Here is a 27103-nt window from a genome sequence, read left to right on the forward strand (position 1 = left end):
GCTCCCTCATCTCCCCTGGAGACTGGGTATACTGGAAGCGCCATCTACGGAAACACTCTCTGGAACCACGGTGGAAGGGACCCTTTCAGGTGCTGCTCACAACCTCCACCGCTGCCAAGCTCCAAGGAATAGACTCCTGGATCCATTTGTCACATCTGAAATTAGCTCCTGCTCCTGAGTGGACATCTGAACCGATAGGAGACCTTGCCCTCCGACTTCGAAAGGGCCAGAAAAAGACGACATCTGGTGTAGACAGCTCTCCCAAGAGTCCGGACCAGGCCTGTGCGAAAAGCAACAGCTCCCTCCCCACTCTTGCTTAATCGCTTTGTGTCCCACTCTGTACCTCCCACTATCCACTTTGATTTCCTTTACAACTTACTCCTTCTGCTTAATTGTTATTGTCTTGCAATGGCTGCCTATCTCTGGGGATGATCAAGAATGGGGAGGAGGTGATTCCTTCTTCCCAATTTACCCCATGCGGAAGCTGAGCCAGGGGGCGGCCAGACTATTTAATCTGTCCAACTGTTGCTTGTGTCTTGACCCTCTAACACGCATTTCAGCACACCCTATATCAGCCTCTGATTGGGGGTCTGTCGAAGTGGAGTCCCAGGCTCACCCCATGGAGGGCATTAGGTTCTCGGAAGATGGGCATCCTGGAATGCCGATCTTGGTTCAAAAGGCAAATCAGGCACAGTCTACTAAGGAATATGACCTTCTCCTTAGAGCCCCCTCTTTCCGAAAGCGTTTTAAGAAAACCAGAGACCATTTAGCCTTAACTAGCCCTAAGGGTCCTGTCTTTTCAAAGGTAGCCTGGGCTTCCACGGCAGCCCCTGCTATTTTTTGCTACTTATCCCACCACACTTCTGGAACCCCTGTAGGGAACCTCGACCCTGCCCGGTGCAATCACATAATCTGGCTGCGCCCTGGTAGAATGCTCTCAACTACGGGAGAGAAATCAAGTGTTATCTTTGTAACCTTGCCCTCTGCCTGGATTCTAGGCACCAACACAACTCAAAAAGACTCTACTTCCACCTACTGTGCAGGGCCACCCAATGGTTATGTCTGTGGCAGTGACTGGTTTCTCCTCAATGCCACTTTCACCCCTGGATCCTGCCTAAAGCTGTGGCCTGATAAAACAGGAAATGAAACAGTTTACTGGGACCACTATCGGGGTTACTTGTGGGCAGAAAAAGGGTATGGCCCTGTTTCCAACGGAATGACCAACAACCCCTGCCTAAACCCTTCTATGGGCCTCGTTCTTTCTCAGTCACGCTTTTTGTCCAACGAGACTACAACTTACTTTTACCGAGGATCTAGAAATAGTATTAGACCGTTCCCGGGTTCCCTTACTTTTTCCCTTACACTACCATCTTCCTTAGGAATGTTCTTCCTGTGTGGTACATCCCTTTATCAGACCCTTCCTCCTCAGTGGACAGGACTCTGTACCATTGTTCGAGTAGTGCCAGACCTCCGATATATCCCAGGCTCAACTCCGATACCCATGCCACTTCAAGACCTAATTATTGCTGACCCCAACTCCCCTGCCAAGCCTCTCCGCTTCAGGCGTGCCATCCAATTCCTGCCCCTCATCATAGGAGGTAGTATCCTGGCAACCACAGGAGTAGGAATAGTAGGGCTAGCCGCTACAAATGAAGTTTATAAGGATCTATCTCACGAAATTGCAGACCTGATTGACAATTTGACCCAGGTGGTGGGAGACTTGCAGACTGAACTTGGCTCTTTGGCCGGAGTGGTCTTACAAAATCGAAGAGCACTTAATGCCCTCCTTGCGGCTCAGGGGGGTGTCTGTGTCTTTCTCGGAGAAGAATGTTGCTTTTATGTTAACAAATCCCAACAGATACAGGATAGCATAGATGTGTTTCGTTCTCATGCCACTCAGCTACGGAAAAGGGCTGAAGCACCCCAGTGGTATGATATGTTTAGTTCCCTTTCCCCAAGAGTGGGTGGCTTACTCAGATCCATCCTCCTTTCTGCTGCGGGAGTACTTGCTATTCTGGTCCTTATTTTCCCAGGTATCCGAATAGGATTAGCCTTGGTCCACAAATGTTCCACCACTTTGGTGAACAAAATAATGCTCACCAAGATCATTTTCCCCCAACCTACTCCAGATGCACAGAATAGTGCATCTCCGTGTTCCATTCAGGAAGAATTTCTAGAACTCCCATTCCCATTTCCTGAAGAAATGTGAAGCTTTCCTTGGTCTACAGGTGAAGCCTTCGGCTTGCCTTTGACCAAAAGGAGGGAATGATAATGTTTAATATAAAATTTTGAAATAATCTCTTTGTTCTCTCTGAAGCAAACTCAGAGAATGCTTCTTCCTATGTCAGCAAAAGCCAACCAAAGCTGACTCTGCATTCCTTGGAGACCTTTAACCTATGACATATCTTGAATAATGGGTCTTTCCTTTGTATCTTATTATCTATAGACACATACTATGTTATGGCATATTAATGGTAAAAAAATATAGAAGTCTTAGGTCATAATTTCTATTGAACATTGTTTGCCCCTTCCTGTGTCAATTATCTGTGGTGGGATTTCCTTCCTTGTCACCAAGACATATGTTTACCCAGCTTGGAATCTCAACATTTGATTGACATTGCTTTGTTAATTGTCTTGTCTTACTGAATTTACGATTTGCGTACTTAAGAGAGTTTCCTCCTCATGGCAAAATGTATTTAAGACAGATGATTTCTGTACTAGGTAGTCAGAGTCACCTCTGACTCCATAGCTATGATTGTTATCTTTAAGAGGGAATCAATTAATTAATAAATAACGCATGCCTTTAGTCTAATGTCTTTTCTTTAACCAAGTTTTCAGGTTAACACTATATACATACATAGTTCCCTGAGAGAGAAGCATCAACTTCTCGGTTTTAAAAGTGTGCATATGCATGGGGCTCCTTAGCAGCTACCCAGAGTCTTGTCTGGCCAAACACTTCCAGTGAGTAAGCCCCAAAACAAAGCCTCACCTCAGAGTATATATACGTTTTTCAAAGCCAGAGGGCACAACCCTTGAGAACCAGTGCCTCATTAGAAATTAACAAAAGGTGTGGGCCTTCCGATGAATTTCTCCTAATCAAGCTTCTCTTAACGTGTAGGGAAGATCTTTAACTCTCATTGACATAATTAACATGACAAGAGCTTATCATCAGTATAAATATTTTGGACGGACTTTGCAAAGGAATCATGAGATCGACCCTAAGGTGAACTGGAGGAGGACGGCAGAACGGATTGCCTTCATGGTTCTCTTAATGACTTCAAATTTCTTGAAAGAAAGGCTTATCTTTTTAGCACCAATATTCTTCCAGTGATTCTACATAGCTGCAAGTCATGGAATGCCACTTTCTAAGAAGCTGAAGGTGGCAGATAGTGGGTGTGAGTTAGCAACATTATACATTACACATGAGGAACTTATAGGATAAAGGATGTAAAGGATTACATCAGAAAATTGTATGACACCACAGAAAGTCTTTGATGAGAGTTAGAGATGTCTAATGGAAAGTCCATATACTCAACTGGCATTCCTGCAATATCTAGAAATCTAAAGGAAAAGCTTAATGGACAAAAGTTGCAGAGTATGAAAGGACATGGATGGGTTGAGACCTGCACCATTGCAGGGAATACCCACATGTGACAAATGAAAATATTCTTCAAAAAGTTTAAAACTTTCTGGTCAAACTAAAAAGGCTATAGAATTTAGGTGATCCATGTTGTTTGTGTACTATGATCTTAGTTCTTTCAACTGAAGCACTCTTACAAAATATCTTGATTATAATAGAGCTCTCACCAAATAAAAAGTGTGAAGACTATACAAATTTACTCTAATTCCATAACTGCTGGGATTTTTCTTTTAAAACTATTCATATCTGGTTATTTCAAAGGTTATAATGAAATTGGGGTTATCTTTGGAATTTTTATCTTTGATGACTATTGGAAAATGTATTGCAAAACATCTTGTCTCCCCCTCCCTCATTAACTTTGTTTCCTACCATTCTGTAAAGATTAGTCCAGTTATCACAAATTAAGCCAGATGGAAAGATGTCCTTGGACTGTGAGCAGCGTCCATTCGATGCGTTTGAGGAGCTGAGTTAATGAGTATTATAAGAAAAAGTGAAGTTTGCTTTGCAGCAAAAGAATGTTTCTAGAGATTGTGCAATAAATAAGAGAAGCTCATCTCAGAACAGTACTGACATTTTAAAGTGTGATAATGTTTAATATAAAATTTTGGAATAATCTCTTTGTTCTCTCTGAAGTAAACTCAGAGAGTGCCTCTTCCTATGTCAGCAAAAGCCAGCCAAGGCCGACTCTACACTCCTTAAGGAGACCTTTAACCTAAGACACTATATCTTGAATAATAAGACTTTCCTTTGATGAATAATGAGACTTTCCTTTGATGAATCTTATTATCTATAGACACATACTATGTTATGAATAATGGGACTTTCCTTTGATCTATAGACACATACTATGTTATGGCGTATTAGTGATAAAGAAAATATAGACATCTTAGATCATAATTTCTATTGAACATTGTTTACCCTTTCCTATGTCAATTATCTGTTTAAGGGAGGAAGCCTGCCACTTAGTAGTGGTGGGGTTTCTTTCCTTATCACCGAGACATATGCTTACCCAGCTTGGAATCTCAAGGCCTGACTAACATTGCTTTGTTAATTGTCCTGTCTTACTGAATTTATGATTTGCTTAATTAGGAGAGTTTCTTTCTCATGGCAAAATGTACTTAAGACAGATGATTTCTGTACTAGATAGTCAGAGTCACCTCTGACTCCATAGCGCTATGTAACTGTTTTCTTTATAGGGAATTGATCCATTAATTAATTAAATCATAAAATGTACGCATTCAGCCATGTTGCCTTTTCTCTAACCAAGTTTTCAGGTCAACAAGTGCAACTTTTGAGCACTGTTGCCTAATATACATAGCACAGCTGTGGAATGCTGGGGAACAACAGGAGTTGATAGATCAGCTAGAAATGTGACTGTCTTTTTTAGCAAGAAGAAAATTGATAGAGTTCTAATACCCAAACTGGCAGTAAACTGCAAAAATAAATTGTACCTTTCTCTCAGACAAAGAGGATTATAGTTAATGAGATTGTCATTACAGATCAGGATTGGACGATACAAATGGATGAAATAACTCTGCTGGACAGTGACCAAAGCCCAGATAAGCTGACGGTGCTCTTGCTGTAGCTGGCTGTACCCTTCTTTCCAAAACACCCATACTGAACCGCTTTCTATTTCTTTGAATGTATTCGCTTCTGATTATTCTGTATATGCTTATATATGTACTTGCTGCCTTCTCCATTAAAATGGAAGCTCTTTTTGAATAGAGATGGTTTTTTGTACTTGGCACTTGTATCCCGAAAGCCTCGCAAGGGTGCCTGGAACACAGGTACTTGACAAATGTCTGTCCATGAACTGTAATTGACTGAAAGAACTGTATGGCAAAGTTACTGTTGCAACTCCCTGACCAATGAAGGGTCAGGGTGGGAGAGATAATGGATGCTGTTGACCTGAAAACTTGGTTAGACAAAAGGCAACAGGCTAAATGCACACATTTTAGGATTTAATTAATTCATCGATCAATTCCCCATAAAGAAAACGGTTACATAGCGCTATGGAGCCAGGATCAGAACTGGCTGACTTAGTACAGAAATCGACTGTCTTAAGTACATTTTGCCATGAGAAAGGAATTCTCTTAGATGGACACATTGTAAACAAAAGTGGCGTCAGTTGGGTTTTATGATCCCAAGCTATGGGCATCTTCATTCTGTAGCATATCTCTGTGATTTAAGATAAGGAAAAGGTCCCATCACCCAGATAACAGGTATCCTGTCCTAAACAGGCCTTAACAGAGTTTGACAAAAGCTGAAGTTACAAGCCCAGGTATCTGTGTTTTCCTCTAAACAAAGGAGACTATTAGGTCCAGACTCTTCTTAATTCCAACTTTGGCCCTTATTAAAGTCTACAATTTATATTGAATATTAACAATGCCAATAGAAGGGACTCCTCCCTAACTCCCTAGTGGATTTTGGAGGGCATTCTTCCAGAAGAAAAGAGAATATTATTCCTTTCTTCCCCTATGGCTACGGTGCTAAAATGTCTGACCAAAGTCTATTCAATCAACATTTCTGGAGTGCCTGTTTTGTACCAACTTCTGAGGACACACAAAAAGAAGTAAGACACGAACCTTGCCTCACGGAGTGTGCATGTTCAGAATTATGCAATAACGCAGAATACGCCCTAACAGAAGGACAAAGTCTTCCCTACCGTAGCTTAGAGAAGGGAGGGATTACTTCGGGCTCAGGGAATTCGGGAAGGTGTCTCACCCAGCCTTTTCCCTTGGTGCTGTTTTGTTACGGGTTGGTTTTTTCCATGTTCACTCCACCAGGCTCTTGTTGGGGAGGGGAGGGCAGGGAGAAGTCTCTCTCAGTGAGAGTGGCTGTTTGGTCGGGTCAGCCATCACACATTTATTAAGCACCTCTTGTATACCGGCGTCTAGGCTAAGCACCGCAGATACAAAGAAAGGAAAATAAAAGCTCCTGTCCTCAAGAAGCTCACCCTCCCATGGGGGAACAACTACGCTCCAAGAGCTAGGTACAAGCACGATGGAGACGGGATCAATTGGGGATCCCAGGGGCGCAGGGGGCCCCCCAAGTCCTCCACCACAGTCTCTGGGACCGAGCTCACACAGGTCTGAGAACCACGCCAGTAAATGCGGACGGACGCTGAGGCGGAAGGGTTACGCCTAGGTGTTGAGTCGCGACAGGCATCGTGAGAGGCGCCCCAGGTATCGTGACAGTCGCGATAGGAGGCCCGGCCAACCTTAATTTTGCCATCTCCAGGAGCTCGTTAAACTGTAGAAGCCCGAAAAGGTTTTGATTTCTGTACCTTTTAAAATAGCGTGCTAGTATTTTTTTTTGGTAAAAAGCTGACTGAAGAAGCCCATTTTGAGGGCCGCTCCTCACTTTATGACTAAATAAAGCTTCGGTCAGGAAACTGGGAACACTTTGGGGAACTCTGGAGTTTGCTCTCCGCTGTTTAAAAAATCGTTCTTACTGAGGGTCATGTTGTTTTTAATTCTTCACAAGCCGGAGCTGTTCGTTGCCCTGGCGCCCTACTGACGAGGTGAAGCAGCGTCAACAAAAACACATGAAGGGCGAAAAGAAAGCTCGAGGGAGATTGGATCGGCTTCGAACGGCAGCCGCTGCGCAGGCGCGTAGAACGCTCGGCGGCGCGCGCAGAGGCCCGGATGGACCGCCGCGCTCGAGAAGGTAGCTTCGGGTTGAGGGAGGTGTGCGCACGCGCAGATATCCCTGCGGCTTCCGGCGCGGGCCCTTGGAGGGGGAGGGGTGCGTGCTCGCTCCCGAGGCCCGGCTGCGCACCCGAAGACCCCATGCGGTTTTCGGCGCGGGCCCGCTCTGGGCTTCCCTCGGGGGCCTTAGCGCGCCGAGGGCCTTCTCCCCTCCCCCCAGAGCCCGGCCAGGGTCCGCGAAGCGGGGTCTGGAGTCCGAAACCGCCCTTCCAGGGCGGTAGGGCCCCGTTCCGCCGGGGGCGCGGGCCGTGGCCAGCACGGCCAGAAGCGCCCCTCAGCTCTGGAGCCGGAGGTGAGGCCGGAGCCGCGGGGGGCCTCGCCTGGCCTGGGGGTCGAGGGGCGCCCTCCCGGCGGACCCTCTTTTCTGGGGCTCCGCCACGTCTCCCTCGGACCAGGAGGGAGGGGGGCGAACGAAGGGGCGGGTCGGCGGCCACCGGCGGGAAAGGGAAAGGAAGAAGCGGACGGTGTTGAGGAGGGGGTCTTCGCATCCGGGGACAAAGGTAGCCGGAAGTCGGGGCCGGCGGGCCCCCGTGGGGGTGGGGGGCAGAGCAGGCGAACCGGGGCCGGTTCTTCGGCAAGTCGTCGGGCGAGGTCGGGGCCAGCCCGCGGCTTGACCGAGCTTTTCCTCTTCGGGGTGGTCATGTTCGGCCCCGTCAGGCGGCGGCCGTGCTGGGGAGCTAAGGCCCGACTTGGCCGCGGGCCGCGGGTATGGAAGCCGCCACCTGCCGGCCTCTGGGTTTCAGGAGCTGTCCTCCGGCGGACCTCGGCGAGCTCTTCCCGTGCTGACCCAGGTGAGGGGCGCGGGCTTCTCTGATCGGGTCTCTCGCTTCTTCTCACGCCTCGTCCACTTTGGGGCCTCGGGTGCCATGGCGTCGGTTTTCTCACGCTTGTGTCGTCTGTGCTTCTTTTCCCGATTTTAGGCAAGTGTGCAATACCAGAATGTCTTCCGATGCAGACGGTGCCTTAAGCACCTCACACATGCCAGCTTCGGAACAAGAGACCCTGGTTAGTCTGCTTGTCCCCAGCGCTCTGCCTCCCTGCGCCCCGTCATCCGTGGGGGTTTCAGCTACAAGTGACGAAGCCCCGCTTTCCTAGGGTTTTCCTCTTGTAAAGTGGACCCCGATCCGATTGTCCCCCTCAGGCCGAAAAGAGAAGTTCCAATCCGACCGTGTAGGCTTGTTCCTAACGGGAGCATTAGCAGAGTGAGGTTCCCCCCCCCTAAATCTAGCGAAGGCGCTGAAAGTTAGGCTTTAAGTCTTATTCTTTCTCTTTCTGTCCTGTTCTGAGCTGTCCTGAGAAGTCTTGAAGTTTTCAGGTTAGGATGACTGGTCAAGATGTGGTTTATGGAGTCTTTAGAGGGAAATTAAGGACCTTTGGGAGCACTTTTTCTTTCTAAGTTTACATTTTGAATAAGAGAAGTCTTTGTCTCCTCCTTACCTGAGAAGTCGGTCCTTGAACCTAGGGTACAGGGCCTCTTGCACGTAGTAGACACGAGCTAAAATGCTAACTGGCCGCCTGGCATAAAAAGAGTTGATAGGAAATTTCAGAGGTTTATGATTCTATCATTATTATTATGTGCTTTGTTTCTGGTAAAAAAAAAAAAGGTATTACAGATATCTTTTTACGAAAGTTTGTACTTACTCTGTTTTTATATTTTATTTTAAAGTTGATTTTTTCGGAATGAACATTTGCCTTTTAGTTGACTATGGAATAGATATTTCCATAAGTACAGGTTTTTCGGGTTGGATCTCAAGCTGTTACCTCATCGTAGCTGCATAAATTGAGCAGTGTAATTGTTAGTATTTGAGTGGAAAAACCCCAGAAGCTCTCTGTTTAGAAGAGTGTACCTTTGTTTAATCGTGAACCAAAGGGTTGGTAAGAATTAGGACAACTTTTTTTTTTTTTAAATTAGAACTACTTTCTGGTGAAGTATGAAGTATATTTCTTCAACAGACGCGGAGTACGTTCTGTTTGCAAGAGGCTTAGGTGCTGTAGGGGATACAAAATAGAAAAGAGAAGGTCTCAGCCCTCATAATTCACAATCTAGTAGACATTGACATGCTGAATGTTTGAGATAGGGAGTCCTGAAAAAGTAATTTCAGGCCTTGAAGAACCACGTGAAAGTTATGTTTTGGGGGTTATTACATTAGGTTAAACTAAATCCACAAGGCTGTTTTTTTGGCTAAGTTTTTGACTTGGCAGTGGCAGGAGTTTAAGTCACACCCTTATGGAATAGTTTACATAGACTGATATCTCTGTAGCTGGAAAGGACCTTATAGGTCATCTAGTCTAACGTTTTCATTTTGCAGAGGAAGAAACTGAGTCACGGAAGTTGTGACATGCCCAAGGTCTAAGCTGATAGCAACTTGTAAAGCAGGGACTTGAGCTTAAGTCCTGTATTTCCTAGGTGTGGTCCTCTATGAAGTCAAGTGCCCAGGCCCTAAGGAAGCATTGTAGCATAATGGAAAGACCATTGATCTGGAGGAGAAGAGCTAGGTTCTAGCTCCAACTCTTACAGGCTCATAACTATGAGGACTGATTGCTTTACTTCTCTGGACCTTCTTTTCCTCATCTGTAAAATTAAGAGGATTGTTTTGTAAGATCTTAGGATTCTGGATGCTGTGATTCTTTCATTCCTGCCTATTTTAGACTTCCATGACAGTCCATGATGTGGCTTGATCAAACTTAAATGTAGGTAATCTGTAGTCTTGGGTAGATGGTAGATTAAGGACTGATAGGGACCTTAGAGGCCATCTAGTCCCTACTCCCTCATTTTACAGATGAAGAAGCTGAGACCCAGGAAGAGGTTTTGAACCTGAGTCCTATGATTCCAAATCTAGCACTGCCACACCACACTTTATGATTTCATGTATTTGATTATTTTACGTGGTTACATACTAAGAAACTCTTGGTTGTAGAAAGATTTTCCAAGTGTTATAGATGATGTTTGTACTTTATAGGTTAGACCAAAACCATTGCTCTTGAAGTTGTTGAAGTTTGCTGGTGCACAGAAAGAAACATTCACATTGAAGGAGGTAAGGTATATTCGGAAATTATGAAAGAAGTACATTGTATTTTGAGATGAAATACAATTAAATTTTTTTTGTTCAGCATAATATAACTTACAGTCATGGTGAAATAGTTACATTGTGGAGGAATTTGTTCAGCTGCTAGGGAGATGAGATAGTAGGAATTTGACTCTTTTTGTAGGTGCGTAACACTACTTTAATATACTGATTCTACTACTCAGTGGAAAATACTAGCATCAGGTTTCAAGTGGAAGAGACAGGGAGGTCACAGAGAAGATAATGTATGTACTTGGAGTACTATTGAGCTAGCTTACCTATAGGCACTTTGTATAATGTGAACTATGTTTTTACTCATGATTTATCCTTTATAAATAAAATAGAAAGCATTATATTGGAAGCATTTCAACTCTGCCTACAGTGGTATTATATGCAAAGTTGTGGCCTTACTTCTTCCCAAATCCTCCTCTGCTCTAGAATTCTTTTCCTTTTCCTAAGTCAGCATTTTTATTCTCATCATGTTATTTAAAGTAATTTGGCACTAATGTGATCATTATACTATTCTCCTTCCCAGAGTAATTTAATTTAAAAAAAAAAGATCTTTTTAGTCCAAAAGGATGTCTTTTGGGATGTTGATGGGTAGAAGAGAGGGAATGAGACTTTTTTGCTGAGGCCCTTCCCTTTACTCTATGCCTATTATAGGTTTCACTATTCTCTGACAAAGAGAAAGGATGATCATATCAGTTGGTTGAGCGAGGGTTAGGGTGCTTCTTTTCCTTCAAGGCCAGTTTTGAAGTGAAGAGTTGCTTCTTAGCTTTTGTTCTCTAGGAAGAGGAAAGAAGAGGGTAGAAACTTAGAATATCTTTACCATTTTTACCTCCCCAACTAGGGGAATCGTTCAGCAGTGTGTACTTCCATCCTGCGTGCTTCTTTTTAAGCTTCAAGTCAAATGGTATTGTTCGGGACCAATAATGGGAGTTTTACTTTTTTTTTCCCATTTCATATTCTGCCTCCAAGGGAATTTTAGTTTTCAATTCATTGCACATTTCTTAAACATGCAAAGTTTTGAGGTTTCAGAGACAGTGAAAATAATCCTTGATGTTGAAGAAAGAGCTTTCTTTTGAGAGATTGGAAATACCCTATTTAATTAACTAATTGCAAAAGTAATTAGGAAAAGTGGAAAGGCTTTCAGAAAGAGGTGGCACTTAGGATGTACCTGGAAGGAGTCTAAGGCTTCTGGGCTTTAGCTAAGTTTAGAGAACCAGAATTAGACCAGTTTAACTGGAAGAGAGATGGGGAAGTAGGAAATGGAAAGGGTTTTGATTCCCAGGTTTGAGGAGTTCATCTACCTGGAGCATTTAGCACAGGAATGATATGGCTAGACTTTTGCTGGAAGATTATTTTGGCAGTTACCTGGAGGATGGTTTGGAAAGGGGAGAAATTGGAATAAAGGAAACCATTTAGGAAGTTATTGGAATAGTCCAGGCAATAGGTGATAAGGGTCTGAAATAAGGTGCTGGCTATGTGTGTCTGAAAGAAGGGAATGACATAAGAGACTTTATGGAGGTAGAATTGACAAAACTTGACAACTGATTGGATGAGGAAAGTGATGAGAATCAAAGATATCTAAGATTGTGAATCTGGCTGACTGTAAGGAGGATGGAGCTCTCAACGGAAAGAGAAATTTGGATGAAGGACAGATTGTAGAGAAAAGATGAGTTTCTCTTCTGTATGTTTGGACATCATTCAGTTGGAAATGTTGTATGGAATCCAAGAGACTATTTCTGATGATGTTGATTTTGTAGTCATCTGCACAGAGATAACTGAATCCATGGGAGATTATGAGATGACTGAAAGGGGTCAAAGGGAGAAGAGAGGAGCACTCAGGACAGAATTTCGGGGACTTTATCATGTTAGTGGGTGATGATCCTGCAAAGAAAATTGAGGAAGATTATTTAGACTGGCAGGAGAACCGTAAAAGAGCAGGAACAGAAGGACAGAGAGGAGATTACATAAGAGGAGGGGGCATCAGCAGCTGTAAGTAACAAACATGGAGGGAAGAAATGTAGCTGGGCTAGTGAGACTGTGGATCATAGGGTGTTTATTCACAGCTATAGCCTTGCAGGTGGAGAGGGAGAGCTCATACTTAGGAATTTAAGTAATTGTGGGAATCCAGGAAAGCAGTGAATTCTTTAGACATGTCTGTCCTGTGGTAACTGGAGTGAGAAGATAGGGACATTAGAAGTCCGTGGTCAAGTTTTTAGTTTAGCCATCTTTGTCAGAACAAAATTCAATTCTCAGAACATGAATGTTTTGATGACTCATGAGAATATCAGTTTTTGTACTCTTAAGGCCCCCTTGGATGTGGGTAGAGTTTAACTTGCCCTCTCTCTGGGATCTCCTGGGGTTGTTCTCTGTTGTTGTTAGTGAGCAGATGATTTGTCTCGTGGTAGTGTGTTCGTAGGCTCTCGAGCTTTGTGATTGCAAAGGAACAGAAACTGACTACCACAGGAGAAAGATGCTAAGTCATCGTAGTTTAGAAAGCTCTTGTAATTTAGTTACTTTTGATGGCGGTATCACAGACATGAATCCAGAAGATCTATCAGCTTTAACTACACATCATTCTGGAACAGTTCTCTGAAAAACACGTTTTTATAGAAAGATTAAAATCTCACCACTCTTAACCTTGTCAGACCTTACTTAGTGAATTGGATTCTTAGTAATTTTTGAAGAAGGATGGTGATAAGCTTGAGAGTATGCAGGAGGAGGGCAGTCAGGAAGAAGAGTTTTGAGTCCATGACTGCTGAGGTTTGGTGGAAAGAACTGGATGTGTTTATCCAGAAGAAGCCACCTGAGGGATGTGACAGTGAAGTTCAAGCACTGTCACGTGGAGGAGGCACAGTCCTTAGTTTCATTGGACCACACAGGGCAGAACCAGGGACCGGGGGGGAAATTGCAAAGAGGCAAACTTAAGCTTTAAGAAAAAGTTTCTAACTGATCTCCCAGGGTGGAATGAGAGGTGGCAGACTCCCACTCCTAGGAGGTCTTCAGGCAGAGACTGAATGACTGCTTGTTGGGTATGTTACAGTTGGGATTCCTTTTGTCTCTAACTTGGACTAGAGAGCTGCCCTATTGCTCCCACTTCTCAAATTCTGTGTTAGGTGGCATCAAACCTATTCCTGAGAACTTCCTGGTAGATATGGTACAGAGGTTGATACTAATACTTTATAGCCTGTTTGCTATATATATATTTCAGATTGTGGCATTGATTTCTCTCTAGTCATAGATTTCATTTCTATTTCAGGTTTTATTCTACCTTGGCCAGTATATTATGTCAAAACAATTATATGATAAAAAGCAACAGCACATTGTCTATTGTTCAGATGACCTTCTTGGAGATCTGTTTGGGGTACCAAGCTTTTCTGTGAAAGAGCATAGGTAAGCTGTTTCTGTTGACTTCGTTTAGAAATCCCGTTATGACTTCAGGTTTGTTTCTTTTTTTAACCTGTAGGATCATCTTTGTTTAGTGAAAGATTTTCTATAATTATATGTCATGCTAAACGTCATGAGATAGTCTTAGAAACTTGTATTCTTATGAAAAATCTTGAAATTTAATTCTTCAGCTCTGCATTTTTGTTTTATCCAAATGCATTATCCCGTCTGTACCATAACAGGTTACTGATCACTAAGTCTGTAAATAGCTTACATCTCAACTACTTTTGAAAATGCCTATTTCCCGTTTTGACATGCTGCTGTGAAACTTTTGTTTTGACATCTAAATGTAACTTAGAGCCAGTGTTTTCTTGTAGAGTTGAAATTCATTATCTTGTTTGTACATGATTTCTGATATATTCATGTTAGGTAATGTTTGATGCTGTAGCTGCTGTTGTGTACAGTTCAATTTTTAAGTGATTTCTGACCAGAAGTTTCATATATAGAAGGAGATTGAACATTCAAGAAAATTACTGATTAGGAAAATGGAAGTAAATAGAAACATTTTAGCAGGCAACTAGCTGGTAATGCTAATTTTCCTTCTCTTTTGGGAACTAGAAAATATGTAATAATGACATGCATGGTAGTCACCAACTGTTCTTTACATGTGCCTAGTTACTTAAGTGATCCTTGGTTCCTCTGTAGATGTTAAACTAATAAAACAAGAACATCAAGTGATTAGCCTAATGTGAATGATAAAATAGAAATGAATACAATTCCTTTGTAGGTTGGATTCTTCTCTGTGAGAAAGATTATGTTTTTTTCCTTGTTTTGACAAATCGAGAAGAAATAGTACTAAGAAGGATATAGTTCTCTAAATCCTTAGGACTCATAAAATTGTCTTCTTTGTTGGCTTACTTTAGTACTAATTAAGAGAGGTCAGTTCTTTATTAAGAGAGCATTGAACTCTGTCACTTGCGTGCTCTATCGGCCCTAATATGTTGATTCCGTTCGAAACTATTTAAATCTTGGATTATGTTAATTTGAATTCAACCACTATGCAGATGTTTCATCACAGACATATTTTTTTATCTCTCTCCCACCCCCACCAGGAGATTGTATGCAATGATTTCTAGAAACTTGATAGTAGTCAATCAACAAGGTAAGTTGATTTTGAAAGAATTCCAAAGTATTTTTTGAATTGTTTACATTCTAGCATTTCATAACTAGTTTTCATTAAATGCAGAATTAATTATGTGGAGTAGTAGTTTTAATAATTTGATGGAATAATTTCATGGAACAGTACAAAGAAACTTTTTTTATGTAGTATTTTACAGCTTCTAAATCAGTTATGTGTAAATTTAAAATTAACCATGACCTTCTTTAAGTTGGAAATTATTGATTTATTTTGAAAGTTGAGTAATTTAGAAGTCCTTGGTTTGTAGAGGTAATCAATATAGCTAGAACTTAGAACACTGAAAAGTGGATTTTATGTCCTGGTTAATAGTATAATAATCAGTGGTCCTGGATGAGACCATTGAATAAGTATGTATCTTTTTGGTATACTAACAGAGTACCACATAGATCATTGTGTCTGAGTAAATGATAACTTGCTTCTCTGTCCCCAGTGTGTGGTTCTATTTCAGCATAGCCTTGTTAATTCAAGATTTTCCCGGGAAATCAGGTTGGTTTTAGCACTGACTAGAAATTAGGAATCACTAAACCTGAATTTCTGCCTTATAGCTGCTCCCCAGCCTCTACCTGAAATTCCTATCTAGAAGAAACCAAAGCTTCTTCCCAGGTCATCCCAAGACACAGCTGCAAGAGAAGACATATTCTATGTTCAATTAAAATGAACAAATATTAAGCACACTGTGTGAAAAGAAAAGGGCATTGGGAGAGGCTCTGAGAATACAAAGATGATAATAATAATTGAGATCTTTATATAATGCTTGAGATTAAAAAGCACTTTAAATATTGTTATCTCATTTAAACCTCACAGTAGCTCTGCATGTGCCTGGGTCTGTCTTTGGCCATGAAGTCTGACGGGTTAATGATTGCCCATGACCGCATTCTACTGAGTGGCAGAAACAGGATTTAAATTTAGGTCTTCCTGACTCCAGTTTCAGTGTACTTTCTGTTGTGCCATGCTGCCTATGCCTTTGAAACTTATAAGTTGCTCAGGGATTACTTGTGACTGAATCTGCCCACTTCATTAGGGCTGGCCTGGAACTAGAGTTTTCCTGGGTTCGATTTTTGCATACATATTTGCCTGTGTGTTGTCCTTGCTCCCAGATTCTTTGTAGCTATAATATAGAAGCTACAGTGAACTCTCCAAATAGCTATTGGTGGCTTTATAACTATCAATTTCATTTTTCATCTCAGAAGAACATGTAGGTTAGGAGTGCTACCCTCGAGTGCTGTCATATTTGGCAGAAAAAGTTATGGAAGTTAAATGAAACCTTGGGCATATGGCATCTCTAGATGAGGGAATTCCCTGTTCCGTGAAACAAACAGAATTTAGACATAACTCCTTAAGTCTTGTATAAGGAGTGGAAATTACCTTGAAATCAATCTTAATTTGTAGGGCAAGGATGTTTTTTGGCCAGTGAAATTTGTGTGAGTCTCTTGTGTGTAAAATAGGGAGTTCCTAGGTACACAGCCAATCAAAAAACTCGGAGACAGGAATCTCTACATATACTCGAAGATCTCTATGAGGTATTTCCCTGACAAATCATCATGGCTCTCAAGAAGCAGGTTCATCAGCTTTTTCATTTGGAGAAATGCTGTCAGGGTCACTCTGGTTATATGCCAGTCCCAGTTAGAGTAGTAAAGATACCTTTTGTCTAAGAGGATCTTGTGAAAATAGTTATTATGCTGTAAGAGACCACTGAATAGTTTATCTCCAGCCTTCTCAGTGTCTGTCTTTAATCTACAGTGTATCCAACCTCCTTATAGAGTAGAGAGGAGGTAATAGGAACAATTTTACCTGAAGGACAAAATTGTATATTAATTTTTCCATTTAAATGTTCCTTTGACATCTCAAACTCAATATGCTCCAAACTAAACTCATATTCCTTTCTAAGTTCTGACTCCAAATTCTCCTATTTATGTTCAGGGTATGAACACAAGATTAAGAATATGAAATCTGACAGTTGCCTTCAGATTTCTGTACAATATCTTAAATAAATGGGAATGAAATGCTGGCTGAAGATGGGAGTGCAATCTAAAAGGCTAGTCACACTGTATTTGCCTACTTTCATGCAAATCTAATAAAAAAGAATTCAAGTTTAAAAAAAAAATAGGGAGTTCCTTTCAGTTTCAGATTCTTAAAAGCAGACTAGTTTTTAGGTCTAGACCTAGATTGTTTATGCAGTTCCATAGGGCTTAGAAATAGAGGAAGTAAGAAGACTACTTTCTTCTACTAGGATACAAGCTATCACCAAAAGCTCACTGAAGCTGTGATCATGGGATTGTATGCTTAGAACCAGAAGGGACCACAAAGGCATGGTAGATGCCTTTCATTTTACAGGAAACTCAGGCCCAAGGAAATGCAATAACTTACTTAAGGTCACAATAGCACAATCAGTATGTGTACCAAAGTCCTCTGACTTGAAACCTGGCCCTCTTCTCACTGTACCATACTACTTTATCTGTTAACCTCATTCCTTCCTTATAACACAGTCTTTTTACTTAAATAGCTTTGAAAAACTTCAGTAAAATTGTCACTCAAAACAAACTTGATGGTTACATATGCTTGGGCCTAATCTTGTTTCTAAAATATCAGAAAATTTACTTTAAAATTAAAATTTGAGCTACTAAATTCATTTTGAATTTATATGAGTCTTAATCAGTGATTTCCTAAATGTTTACAGTTATATCTTCTCTTTGGTTTATTGTAAGTCAGAACCTGACTGTTACCTCCAAGTTCTTTCTGTGAAGCAACCTGGATCTCCAGCAGCCCCTATCTCCTTTTACCAGAGCTTCTACTGCTTTCCATCTTCCCAAACTTTTCTTCTTTGCAGCCTGAGCTTTCTCCCCATATCCTCTGATTACTGTCATGGCTGAGAGGTCCAGTATTGCCTGTATGTAGATAAAGTAGCCATCCATCTGTCCTCACGTTTCAATTATCTGAAAGAAAGTTACTCAGAATAGAGATTTGTGGTACTGTCTCCTAATACAGGAATTCAAAAATAATTATTACACTGTGTAATATAAATTTTAGAACTTTTCATCTGTCAAACCAAAATACATTTAATATGTTAATGCATTAAAAAACTTAGTATTTGGAATGATTTTTCTCTTGTTTTTATTTCTCTAATAATTTTTAAAGCCTTTGTAGGGAGCTATAGAGATTGTTGTCTTCAGATATTATTTTCTGAGTTCTTAAATATTCTTGTTTTCTCAAAGAAAAACATGTAAATTTATGCGAACATAGTGGGCTGTTTCACTTCATGTTTGTGTTAATAATAATAATGACTGACCCTTAAAATGTGTCTCATATTATCTCATTTAATCTTTCAACATTGTGAGGTAGGTACTTTACATACTATTATCCCCATTTAGTAGAAGAAACAAGTTTAGAGAGGTTAAATAACTTTTCCATGGTCATACAACCTCTGAAATATAACTCAAAATCTTAATCGAATTTTTCATTTCTAAATTTTTCGGGGAAAAAATGCTATTTTAAAGAAATATATTTGTGCCAGCTCTTAGGAGCATATTTGACAAGAATTTCAACTTTGTAAGAGGTTCATGTTTTGCATTTCCCAATTCAATGGCTTTTCTAAACACCTAATTTATATATTTTTTCCTAAGAATTTGCTAGTCCACATACATCAACAAATGAAGCCAGCTGTCAGCTTGAAATCGGAAGTGATCAAAAGGTGAGCTTTAACCTTTCATTTTCTACTACAGTAATTCATTTGCCCTGGAAATTGTTTGACTTCTAGCTGACTGGTATTCTTAAGCTTAGTATTTATTTTGCATCTGTGTTGAATACTTAGGAGTCTATTCAGGAATGGCAGGAAGAGAAACCATCACCAAATCTGAATACTAGACCAACTACCTCATCCAGAAGGAGAACACATAGTGAAGCAGGTACATGGTGATATTTCACTTAGTTTCAAAATTTTGTTTCATTTCTCCCTTGAAATTAACTTTTGTATTGATGGTGGTTGCTTGAAGGATTTTTTTTCCTTTGTTAAGTGGATGGATCTGTGTTCTTTCTTTTCATTCTCTGTTGATATATGATATGGGCTCATTTATTTAAGGCTGGCTAATTATTTTCTTTACATTCTTTCTCATTTTTTTCTCATTAAAATGTTTTATTTTTACTGCAGTACATCTTAAGTATAGTTTTTCCCAGTGGCAGGTAACTTTTCATTTGAGAAAATGAAAAATGAAGATATCTTTGAGTAGAAAATGTAAAAGGAGAAAATTAGAAATGTGTTGAATCACAAATATGCTTATACAACACTTATGCTTTATTGATTTTGTACTTCTGTTATTGTACTTCTGTAAAAACATTTGAGTATATACCCTCAGTGTAGTACACTGTCATATAAATTGCTTACATGAAACTATTGCACTGATATGTTACATACGTTATAAAAACACAAAAATAGAAGTTAAAGTATGACAGGTAAAGGACAATAGTTAAACTTTTTTTATTAATGGTACATAAAATTGCAATACTTAGAGTGAGAGCAGTTGAATATGTGCTTTATTATCTTTGAAAATCTTGATAATTCAAGGTAAAACATGAATGATAATGGATTGAGATCCATCTTTCAAAGATTACGAATAATTTCAAAGGATTTTGATTGATTTTCTGTCTTATTTAATTACAGTTCATTGTACTGTCATTTTTATTTTGTAATTTGGCTGATGAAGGAGTAAGAGAAATGACATCCCTGCCATATTCATGTTCATTTGTGCTCGCGCATTATTAATGTTATCCTCAATCCATAGTTTCTTTGCAGAAATCTTTTTAAATCACTTGTCTATTTTGCAAAGGTTAGTGTAGATAAACCTAGATAATACTGTAAATCCACTCAGCCAGGAAAACAAACTGCAATTTGTTGTAATAATGGGGAAAGCAAATCAGTGAATGAGGGCACTAATCTCAACCCTTCTGTGTGGTATATCTCTCACTGTTCCCTTAGAACACCTCACATATCGTGATATGTGACCCATCTGAGTGAGGATATTGGTACTAAGTTGTTTATTAAATGTTAATAAAGCTTAATTTTGCTTTTTTAAGGTATAAATAAATGTTAGTAACTTTAACATTTTTACATCTCAATGGTTTGTCTTGTGCGCACAAGTCATTGCAGTCATTGGCAACTATCTTGGCCTGTTTTAAATCATGGAGGTAATCTTTTGTTTAAAAGTAGCTCTCACTTATATTGATATATCCTGCTGAAGAAATAGGATTCTGAAGAAGTTGAAATGATGAAAGCCACCTTAGCGATAATTTTTTTTTATTTTTTGAGATGCCAGTGATAAAAGTTCATATTCTAGAATACAATATTTATCAACATACAGAGGAGTTGAAAGAAGAAAATCTCTTTAGTGAATTTTATAAATCATTACTTGTGGAGATACAAGTCTGCAAAAATGATATGTTTGATGACCTTTTATAAGACTCATTTGGAGGTGTTTTGGTAGATGTTTCTTTTCAGACGTGTTTGTATGTTACTGTTACCTTTTAGTCCATATGCCTATAATTTTAACTTTTTGGTGAAAAAATTGTCAATGTAAAGGTACACAGAACACTTTCTAGAATTATTATAATTGTATAAATTAACAGTTTTTTCTTTTTTTCACCAAAAGAAGAAAATTCCGAAGAGTTGCCTGGTGAAAGACACAGAAAACGACATAAGTCAGATAGTATTTCCCTTACATTTGATGAAAGCTGTGCCCTGTGTGTCATAAGTGAGATATGCTGTGAACGAAGCGGTAGCAGTGACTCAACAGAAATCCCTTCAAGTCCGGTAATCATTACTTGTTAAAATAGATTAGCTATCTTGTCAGCAGAAATGTAGGTAAAGGGGGTTTGAAAGAAACTCTTTTTCAAAGGACAGGAGTATGGGCTTCTGAATTTGTGATAAGATTTTCCCTTTAAGGGGAGCAACTGTGTAATAACATCCACTTAGATGTAGTCTTGGGGATGGAGAGTTAGAGATTTGATGATAAAATTAATATTAAATGTGATGAAAGATACTTAAGAGAATCAAGCTTATATGGTTTTAGAAACTTGTAGCAATTCTACTTTAGTGATTGTAAAAGTTAAAAAAGCCAGGGCAGAACCCCCCAAATTTCATTAACCTAGATATTTGTAGCTCTTCATATGAGTCTGAGCACCATAACTGGTATATTTCCTAGTTTTTTCAGTTACTAGAATTTGCTTATTTTCTTGGAAAGCTTAATCATAATTTAAGGCAATGCCTATACGTTTCAGCCACCAGCAAGTATGTCATTGTCCATTATTTTCAACACCTACCACATAGGTGATGTGGTAGGTTTGGAAGTAAAAAAGGGCAGATTTAACTGGAAGGAAGGAAATACGGATGTGACATTATGTATGGTAGGACAGTATCAGTCTTGGTTTTTATTGAAATCTATCACATTTCATTAAGTACCTGCTGTGTGTTGAGCATGGTGGGAGATATAAATCATGGCTTTGGTTTCCACTTTATCCAATTTATCCATCTAGCTGAAGGCCAGTGTCTTTTATCTTTGAAATTAGCTGTGTTATTTTAACTGTTTTCCTGGCTATCTCACTACGTAACTATAATAAATATCCTTGACACTGTCTTTTATACTATTTATCAGAGGACCATAGGCTGAGAGTTAAAAAATAATTTAGAGATCCTCTAATCTAACTCCTTTCCAAATCATGAATCCTGTTTCCAGTATGCCTAATCATTGATCATTTAGCCTAAGTGAAGATTTCCTCTGACAGAAAATCCATTAGTTTTTACGTTGGCCCATTTCACTTTTAAATATTCTCAATTTTAGGAGATTTTTTTTTTCCCTTAGTTTGTACTGAAATGACCTCTCTGTAATTTTTTATCAATTTGTCTTAGGGGGTCAAGCAAAACAATTATGATCTTGCATTCACATAACAATGCTTCATGTGTTTGAAGATTATCATATCCCCTATAAAATGTTATCTTTTCTAGGCTAAACATTCCTATTTCTTTTAATGAAAAATACAGTGATTTAGAGTACTCCTCCTGTTACAGTTCTACTCCTGGTTGAATATTAACTTTTCACCATTTCTTCAAAAAATGTCATACCCAGAGCTAGATATAGTACTTCCAATATAGTCTGACATGTCTGTCATAGTATAGTGTAATTATCATCTCCTTGTGCCAGGACACTTGGGTCTTTTTTTTCTTTTTTGTAGTCTTACCCTGTGATCTTACTGATGTAAAGTCCCAGGTGAGGAGGCTTCCTCTATTAATACAGATTAGCAACTGTTCTATAACTTAAAATCATATGGAATTGCTTGGGACACTGAGTTCTGAGACCAACTCTGTCTACTACTGATTCTTAAGCTGGTATTCATGGATAAATTTCAGGTTGTCCATGAGCTTAGATGGGGGAAGAATTACATATTTATTTTCACTAATTTCCAAATGAAATTTAGCATTTTCCTTAATTACTTAAAAACATTCTTTTGAGAAGGGGTCCATGGGTTTCAGTAGACTGCCAGGGTTTGGAGGGCATGATACAAAAAGGTTAAGAAGTTCCATGCTACCTCTCATTGGATACTTTTCCTTTCACTGATAGTAGGAAGTTTTTATGACTTATTTTTCTGTTCTTCAACTGGTCTATTGGAACTCAGAGCCTTGATCAATCTGTTGGAATTTGGAACCCTCATTGCTCCGTTCAAACTCAGGCTCCCTTCATTGAGCTATTAGAACCTGGGCTCAAAATTTACCCATTCCGACTTGGATCCCAAAATTCTACCCTCACTTCAAGGGGCAGGCCTTGTGAGAAAAAGGAAAGGGTTGTAGATTATTGGTGTATGCTGAGCCTGTCAAAGGTCCTTTTTACTCCTAGATTTAGGGGTTGGAGAGAATAAAGACAGGAGGAGTAGGGCAGCCTTCCTGGGTCAGAACTGAGAGAAGGGGGGGGCTGATTTTTAGGGCAAATAGGGATTTAACCTAGGTATTGTGAAAACTTTATTGGGGGAAAGAGACATGGGGGCTGTTTGGAGAAGGGGGATGGCAACTGAGGGAAGAATCCATTTTCACTAGTAAAGGGATAAACCAAATAAACCTTGACTTGAAGTACAGCTGAATTGTTTTGAATAATGACTTTTATGGATTTTTTATGTTTTTACATTGCCACCATTTCAGTTTATAGCTCCTCTTCCCTCCCAGCATATATACAATGAGCCCTGCCTTGTAACAAAGAAAAATGGGTAAAGAAAACTACTGTCAGCAACTTTTTGACAGTAGTCTACATCATTCCAAACCCACAGTTCCTTATCTTCTCAGAGAAAGAAGAGAAATATATTTATTTTCTCCTTGGGAAGGGGAGGAGCCCATACTGATCATTAAATTTTTTGTGTTTGTCTTTATTTTAGTGTAGTTTCAATTTTTTTTTTTTGTTTTTTGTTTTTTTTTTTTGTTTATCAAACAACTCTCCTTATTTTTATTGCTCTCCAAGAAGCCTCCTGGGATTCATCTGGATTTTTTTTTTTTTTAATTTTTTTATTTTTTTAATGTTTAACAATCACTGCCATACAATTGCGATTTTATCCCTCCCCACCCACCCCCCACTACCTCCCTCCCTCCCCACGACTGCATACAATTCTGTATAGATTCTACATATACTTTCCTATTGAGTATATTTTCACTATAGTCATGCTATGTAGTCAGACTAAGATAAATGAAAGAATCCATATAACAAATCAGAACATGATACACAAACAGATACACATACACAAACATGATCTGCTACATTATGTGAGTGACTTCCATATTTCTCTCTCTGAGTGTGGAAGGCATTTTGCCTTGAGGTCCACCATTGGGATTTTTTTTTTTTTTCAGAAGTTCTTGTGTTATTACAAAAATCTAAGTCTACCAGAAAAAACTCTCACACACTGTGGTTGTTGCTGTGCATAAAGTTCTCCTGGTTCTGCTCCTTTCACTCAGCATCAGGTCATATAAGTCCTTCCAGGCCTCTCTGAAGTCTTCTTGTTCATCATTTCTTATGGCACAATAGTACTCCATTACATTCATATACCATAATTTATTCAGCCATTCCCCAATTGATGGACATCCCCTTGACTTCCAGTTTTTGGCAACTACATAGAGTGCTGCTATAAATATTTTTGTACATGTGGGACCCTTTCCCATTTTTATGATCTCTTGGGGATATAGTCCTAGTAGCAATATTGCTGGGTCAAAGGGTATGCACATTTTTGTAGCCCTTTGGGCATAGTTCCAAATTGCTCTCCAGAATGGTTGGATGCGCTCGCAGCTCCACCAACAATGAATTAGTGTTCCAACTCTCCCACATCCTCTCCAGCATTTATCATTTTCTTGTTCTGTCATGTTTGCCAATCTTATAGGTGTGATGTGGTACCTCAGAGTTGTTTTGATTTGCATCTCTCTAACCAATAGTGATTTAGAGCATTTTTTCATATGATTATAGATAGCTTTAATTTCTTCCTCTGAAAATTGCCTGTTCATATCCTTTGACCATTTATCAATTGGGGAATGACTTGTATGATTATACATTTGGGTCAGTTCTCTATATATTCTAGAAATGAGGCCTTTATCCCCTAGCTTAGCTGTAAAAATTTTTTCCCAATTTACTACATCCCTCCGGATTTTGGTTGCATTGGGTTTGGTTGTGCAAAAACTTCTCAGTTTAATGTACTCAAAGTTATCCATTTTGCATTTCATAATGCATTCTATCTCTCCTTTAGTAAAGAATTCTTCCCTTCTCCATAGATCTGATAAATACACTATTCCTTGCTTCTCCAGTTTATTCATGGTATCAATCTTTATACCTAAATCATGTACCCATTTGGACTTTATTCTTGTGTACGGTGTCAGGTATGGGTCTATGCCTAATTTCCGCCACACTGTTATCCAGTTTTCCCAGCAATTTTTGTCAAACAATGAGTTCTTATCCCAGAAGCTGGGGTCCTTGGGTTTATCAAACAGAAGGTTGCTATATTCCTTGCCTACTGCATCTTGAGTGCCAAGTCTATTCCACTTGTCTACCTCTCTGTTTCTTAGCCAATACCAAGTGGTTTTGATAATTGCTGCTTTATAGTACAGTTTAAGGTCTGGTAGCGCTAGGCCACCTTCCCAAGCATTTCTTTTCATTAGTCCCTTTGATATTCTGGACCTTTTGTTTTTCCAAATGAATTTTGATATTATTTTATCCAGCTCTAGAAAGTAATTGTCTGATAGTTTAATTGGTATGGCACTAAATAAGTATATTAATTTGGGTAGAATTGTCATTTTTATTATATTAGCACGGCCTACCCATGAGCAACTAATGTTTTTCCACTTACTTAAATCTGACTTTATTTGTGCAAAAAGTGTCTTGTAATTGTGTTCATATAGTCCCTGGGTTTGTTTTGGCAGGTAGACTCCTAAGTATTTTATACTGTCTACCCTAACTTTAAATGGGATTTCTCTTTCTATCTCTTGCTGTTGAACTTTGTTGCTAATATATAGGAATGCAGAGGATTTGTGTGGGTTTATTTTGTACCCTGCAACTTTGCCAAAGTTGTTTATTAATTCAAGTAATTTTTTACTTGAATCTCTGGGATTCTCTAGGTATATCATCATATCATCTGCAAAGAGTGATAACTTAGTTTCTTCTTTGGCTGTTCTAATTCCTTGAATATCTTTATCTTGTCTAATTGCTACAGCTAACATTTCTAGTACCATATTGAATAATAGTGGTGATAATGGACAACCTTGTTTCACCCCTGATCTTATTGGGAATGCATCTAGCTTATCCCCATTGCATATAATGCTTGCTGAAGGTTTTAGATAGATACTGCTTATTATTTTATGGAAAGTTCCCTTTATTCCTACGTTCTCCAATGTTTTTAGTAGGAATGGATGTTGTATTTTGTCAAAAGCTTTTTCTGCATCTATTGAGATAATCATGTGGTTTTTGTTAGCTTTGTTGTTGATGTGATCGATAATGCTAATAGTTTTCCTAATATTGAACCAGCCCTGTAGTCCTGGTATGAATCCTACCTGATCATAATGTATTAATCTCATGATAAGATGCTGTATTCGTTTTGCTAAAATCTTATTTAAAATTTTTGCATCTATATTCATTAGGGAAATTGGTCTATAATTTTCTTTCTCTGTTTTGTCTCTTCCTGGTTTGGGTATCAAAACCATATTTGTATCATAGAAAGAATTTGGGAGGACTCCTTCTTCCCCAATTTTCAAGAATAGTATATGTAGTATTGGAATTAACTGTTCTTTAAATGTTTGATAGAATTCACTTGTGAATCCATCTGGCCCTGGAGATTTTTTCCTAGGGAGTTCATTGATGGCTTGTTCAATTTCTTTTTCTGAGGTGGGGTTGTTTAAGTATTCAACTTCCTCTTCTGTTAATCTGGGCAATTTGTATTTTTTAAAATATTCATCCATCTCGTTTAGATTGTCGAATTTGTGGGCATAAAGTTGGGCAAAGTAGTTTCTAATTATTGTTTTAATTTCCTCCTCATTGGAGGTGAGTTCACCCCTTTCATTTTTAATGTTAGTAATTTGGTTTTCTTCTTTCTTTTTTTTGATCAGATTAACCAAAGGTTTATCAATTTTATTAGTTTTTTCATAAAACCAACTATTGGTTTTATTTATTAATTCAATAGTTTTCTTTATTTCAATTTTATTAATCTCTCCTTTGGTTTTCAGTATTTCTAATTTGGTATTTACTTGGGGATTTTCAATTTGTTCTTTTTCTAGCTTTTTCAACTGCAAGCCTAAGTCATTGATCTCCTCTTTCTCTATTTTATTTATGTAAGCATTCAGAGATATAAAACTTCCCCTAATAACTGCTTTTGCAGTGTCCCATAAGTTTTGGTACGTTGTCTCACTATTGTCATTCTCTTGAATGAAGTTGTTGATTGTTTCTATGATTTCTTCTTTAACCCAACCCTTCTTTAGAATTAGATTATTTAGTTTCCAATTGATTTTTGGTTTCTCTTTCCATGGCCTTTTATTACATGTAATTTTTAATGCATTATGATCTGAAAAGGATGCATTGATTATCTCTACCTTTCTGCACTG

At 39.2% G+C, this 27103-nt stretch overlaps 2 protein-coding genes across 4 annotated transcripts in view; both read left to right on the forward strand.

Moving 5' to 3' along the window:
* Positions 1-475: 475 nt before the first annotated feature.
* LOC140516691 (syncytin-2-like) lies at positions 476-2209 on the forward strand. Its single transcript, XM_072627678.1, has one exon. The coding sequence runs from the start codon at positions 476-478 to the stop codon at positions 2207-2209; it is 1734 nt and encodes a 577-aa protein (XP_072483779.1).
* Positions 2210-8008: 5799 nt separating this feature from the next.
* LOC140516581 (E3 ubiquitin-protein ligase Mdm2-like) overlaps positions 8009-27103 on the forward strand; it is a 35387-nt gene continuing 16292 nt past the window's right edge. Inside the window, exons 1-8 of one of the 3 annotated variants that reach the window (XM_072627520.1) lie at positions 8009-8141; positions 8271-8355; positions 10311-10385; positions 13681-13814; positions 14921-14970; positions 18627-18694; positions 18815-18908; positions 20646-20806. In XM_072627520.1, coding sequence (XP_072483621.1) covers positions 8290-8355; positions 10311-10385; positions 13681-13814; positions 14921-14970; positions 18627-18694; positions 18815-18908; positions 20646-20806 — 648 coding nt within the window. In that variant the 5' untranslated portion in view covers positions 8009-8141; positions 8271-8289. Of the gene's footprint in view, positions 8142-8263; positions 8356-10310; positions 10386-13680; positions 13815-14920; positions 14971-18626; positions 18695-18814; positions 18909-20645; positions 20807-27103 lie in introns of those variants that run through there. The other 2 variants (XM_072627521.1, XM_072627522.1) reach the window with 2 other exon arrangements.

The sequence above is a fragment of the Notamacropus eugenii genome, chromosome Y, assembly GCF_028372415.1.
Source record: "Notamacropus eugenii isolate mMacEug1 chromosome Y, mMacEug1.pri_v2, whole genome shotgun sequence".
Taxonomy (NCBI): Eukaryota; Metazoa; Chordata; class Mammalia; order Diprotodontia; family Macropodidae; genus Notamacropus; species Notamacropus eugenii.

Coding starts and splice junctions, on each gene's coding strand:
- LOC140516691 (XM_072627678.1), top strand. CDS start 476: ATGCGGAAGCTGAGCCAGGGGGCGGCCAGACTATTTAATCTGTCCAAC.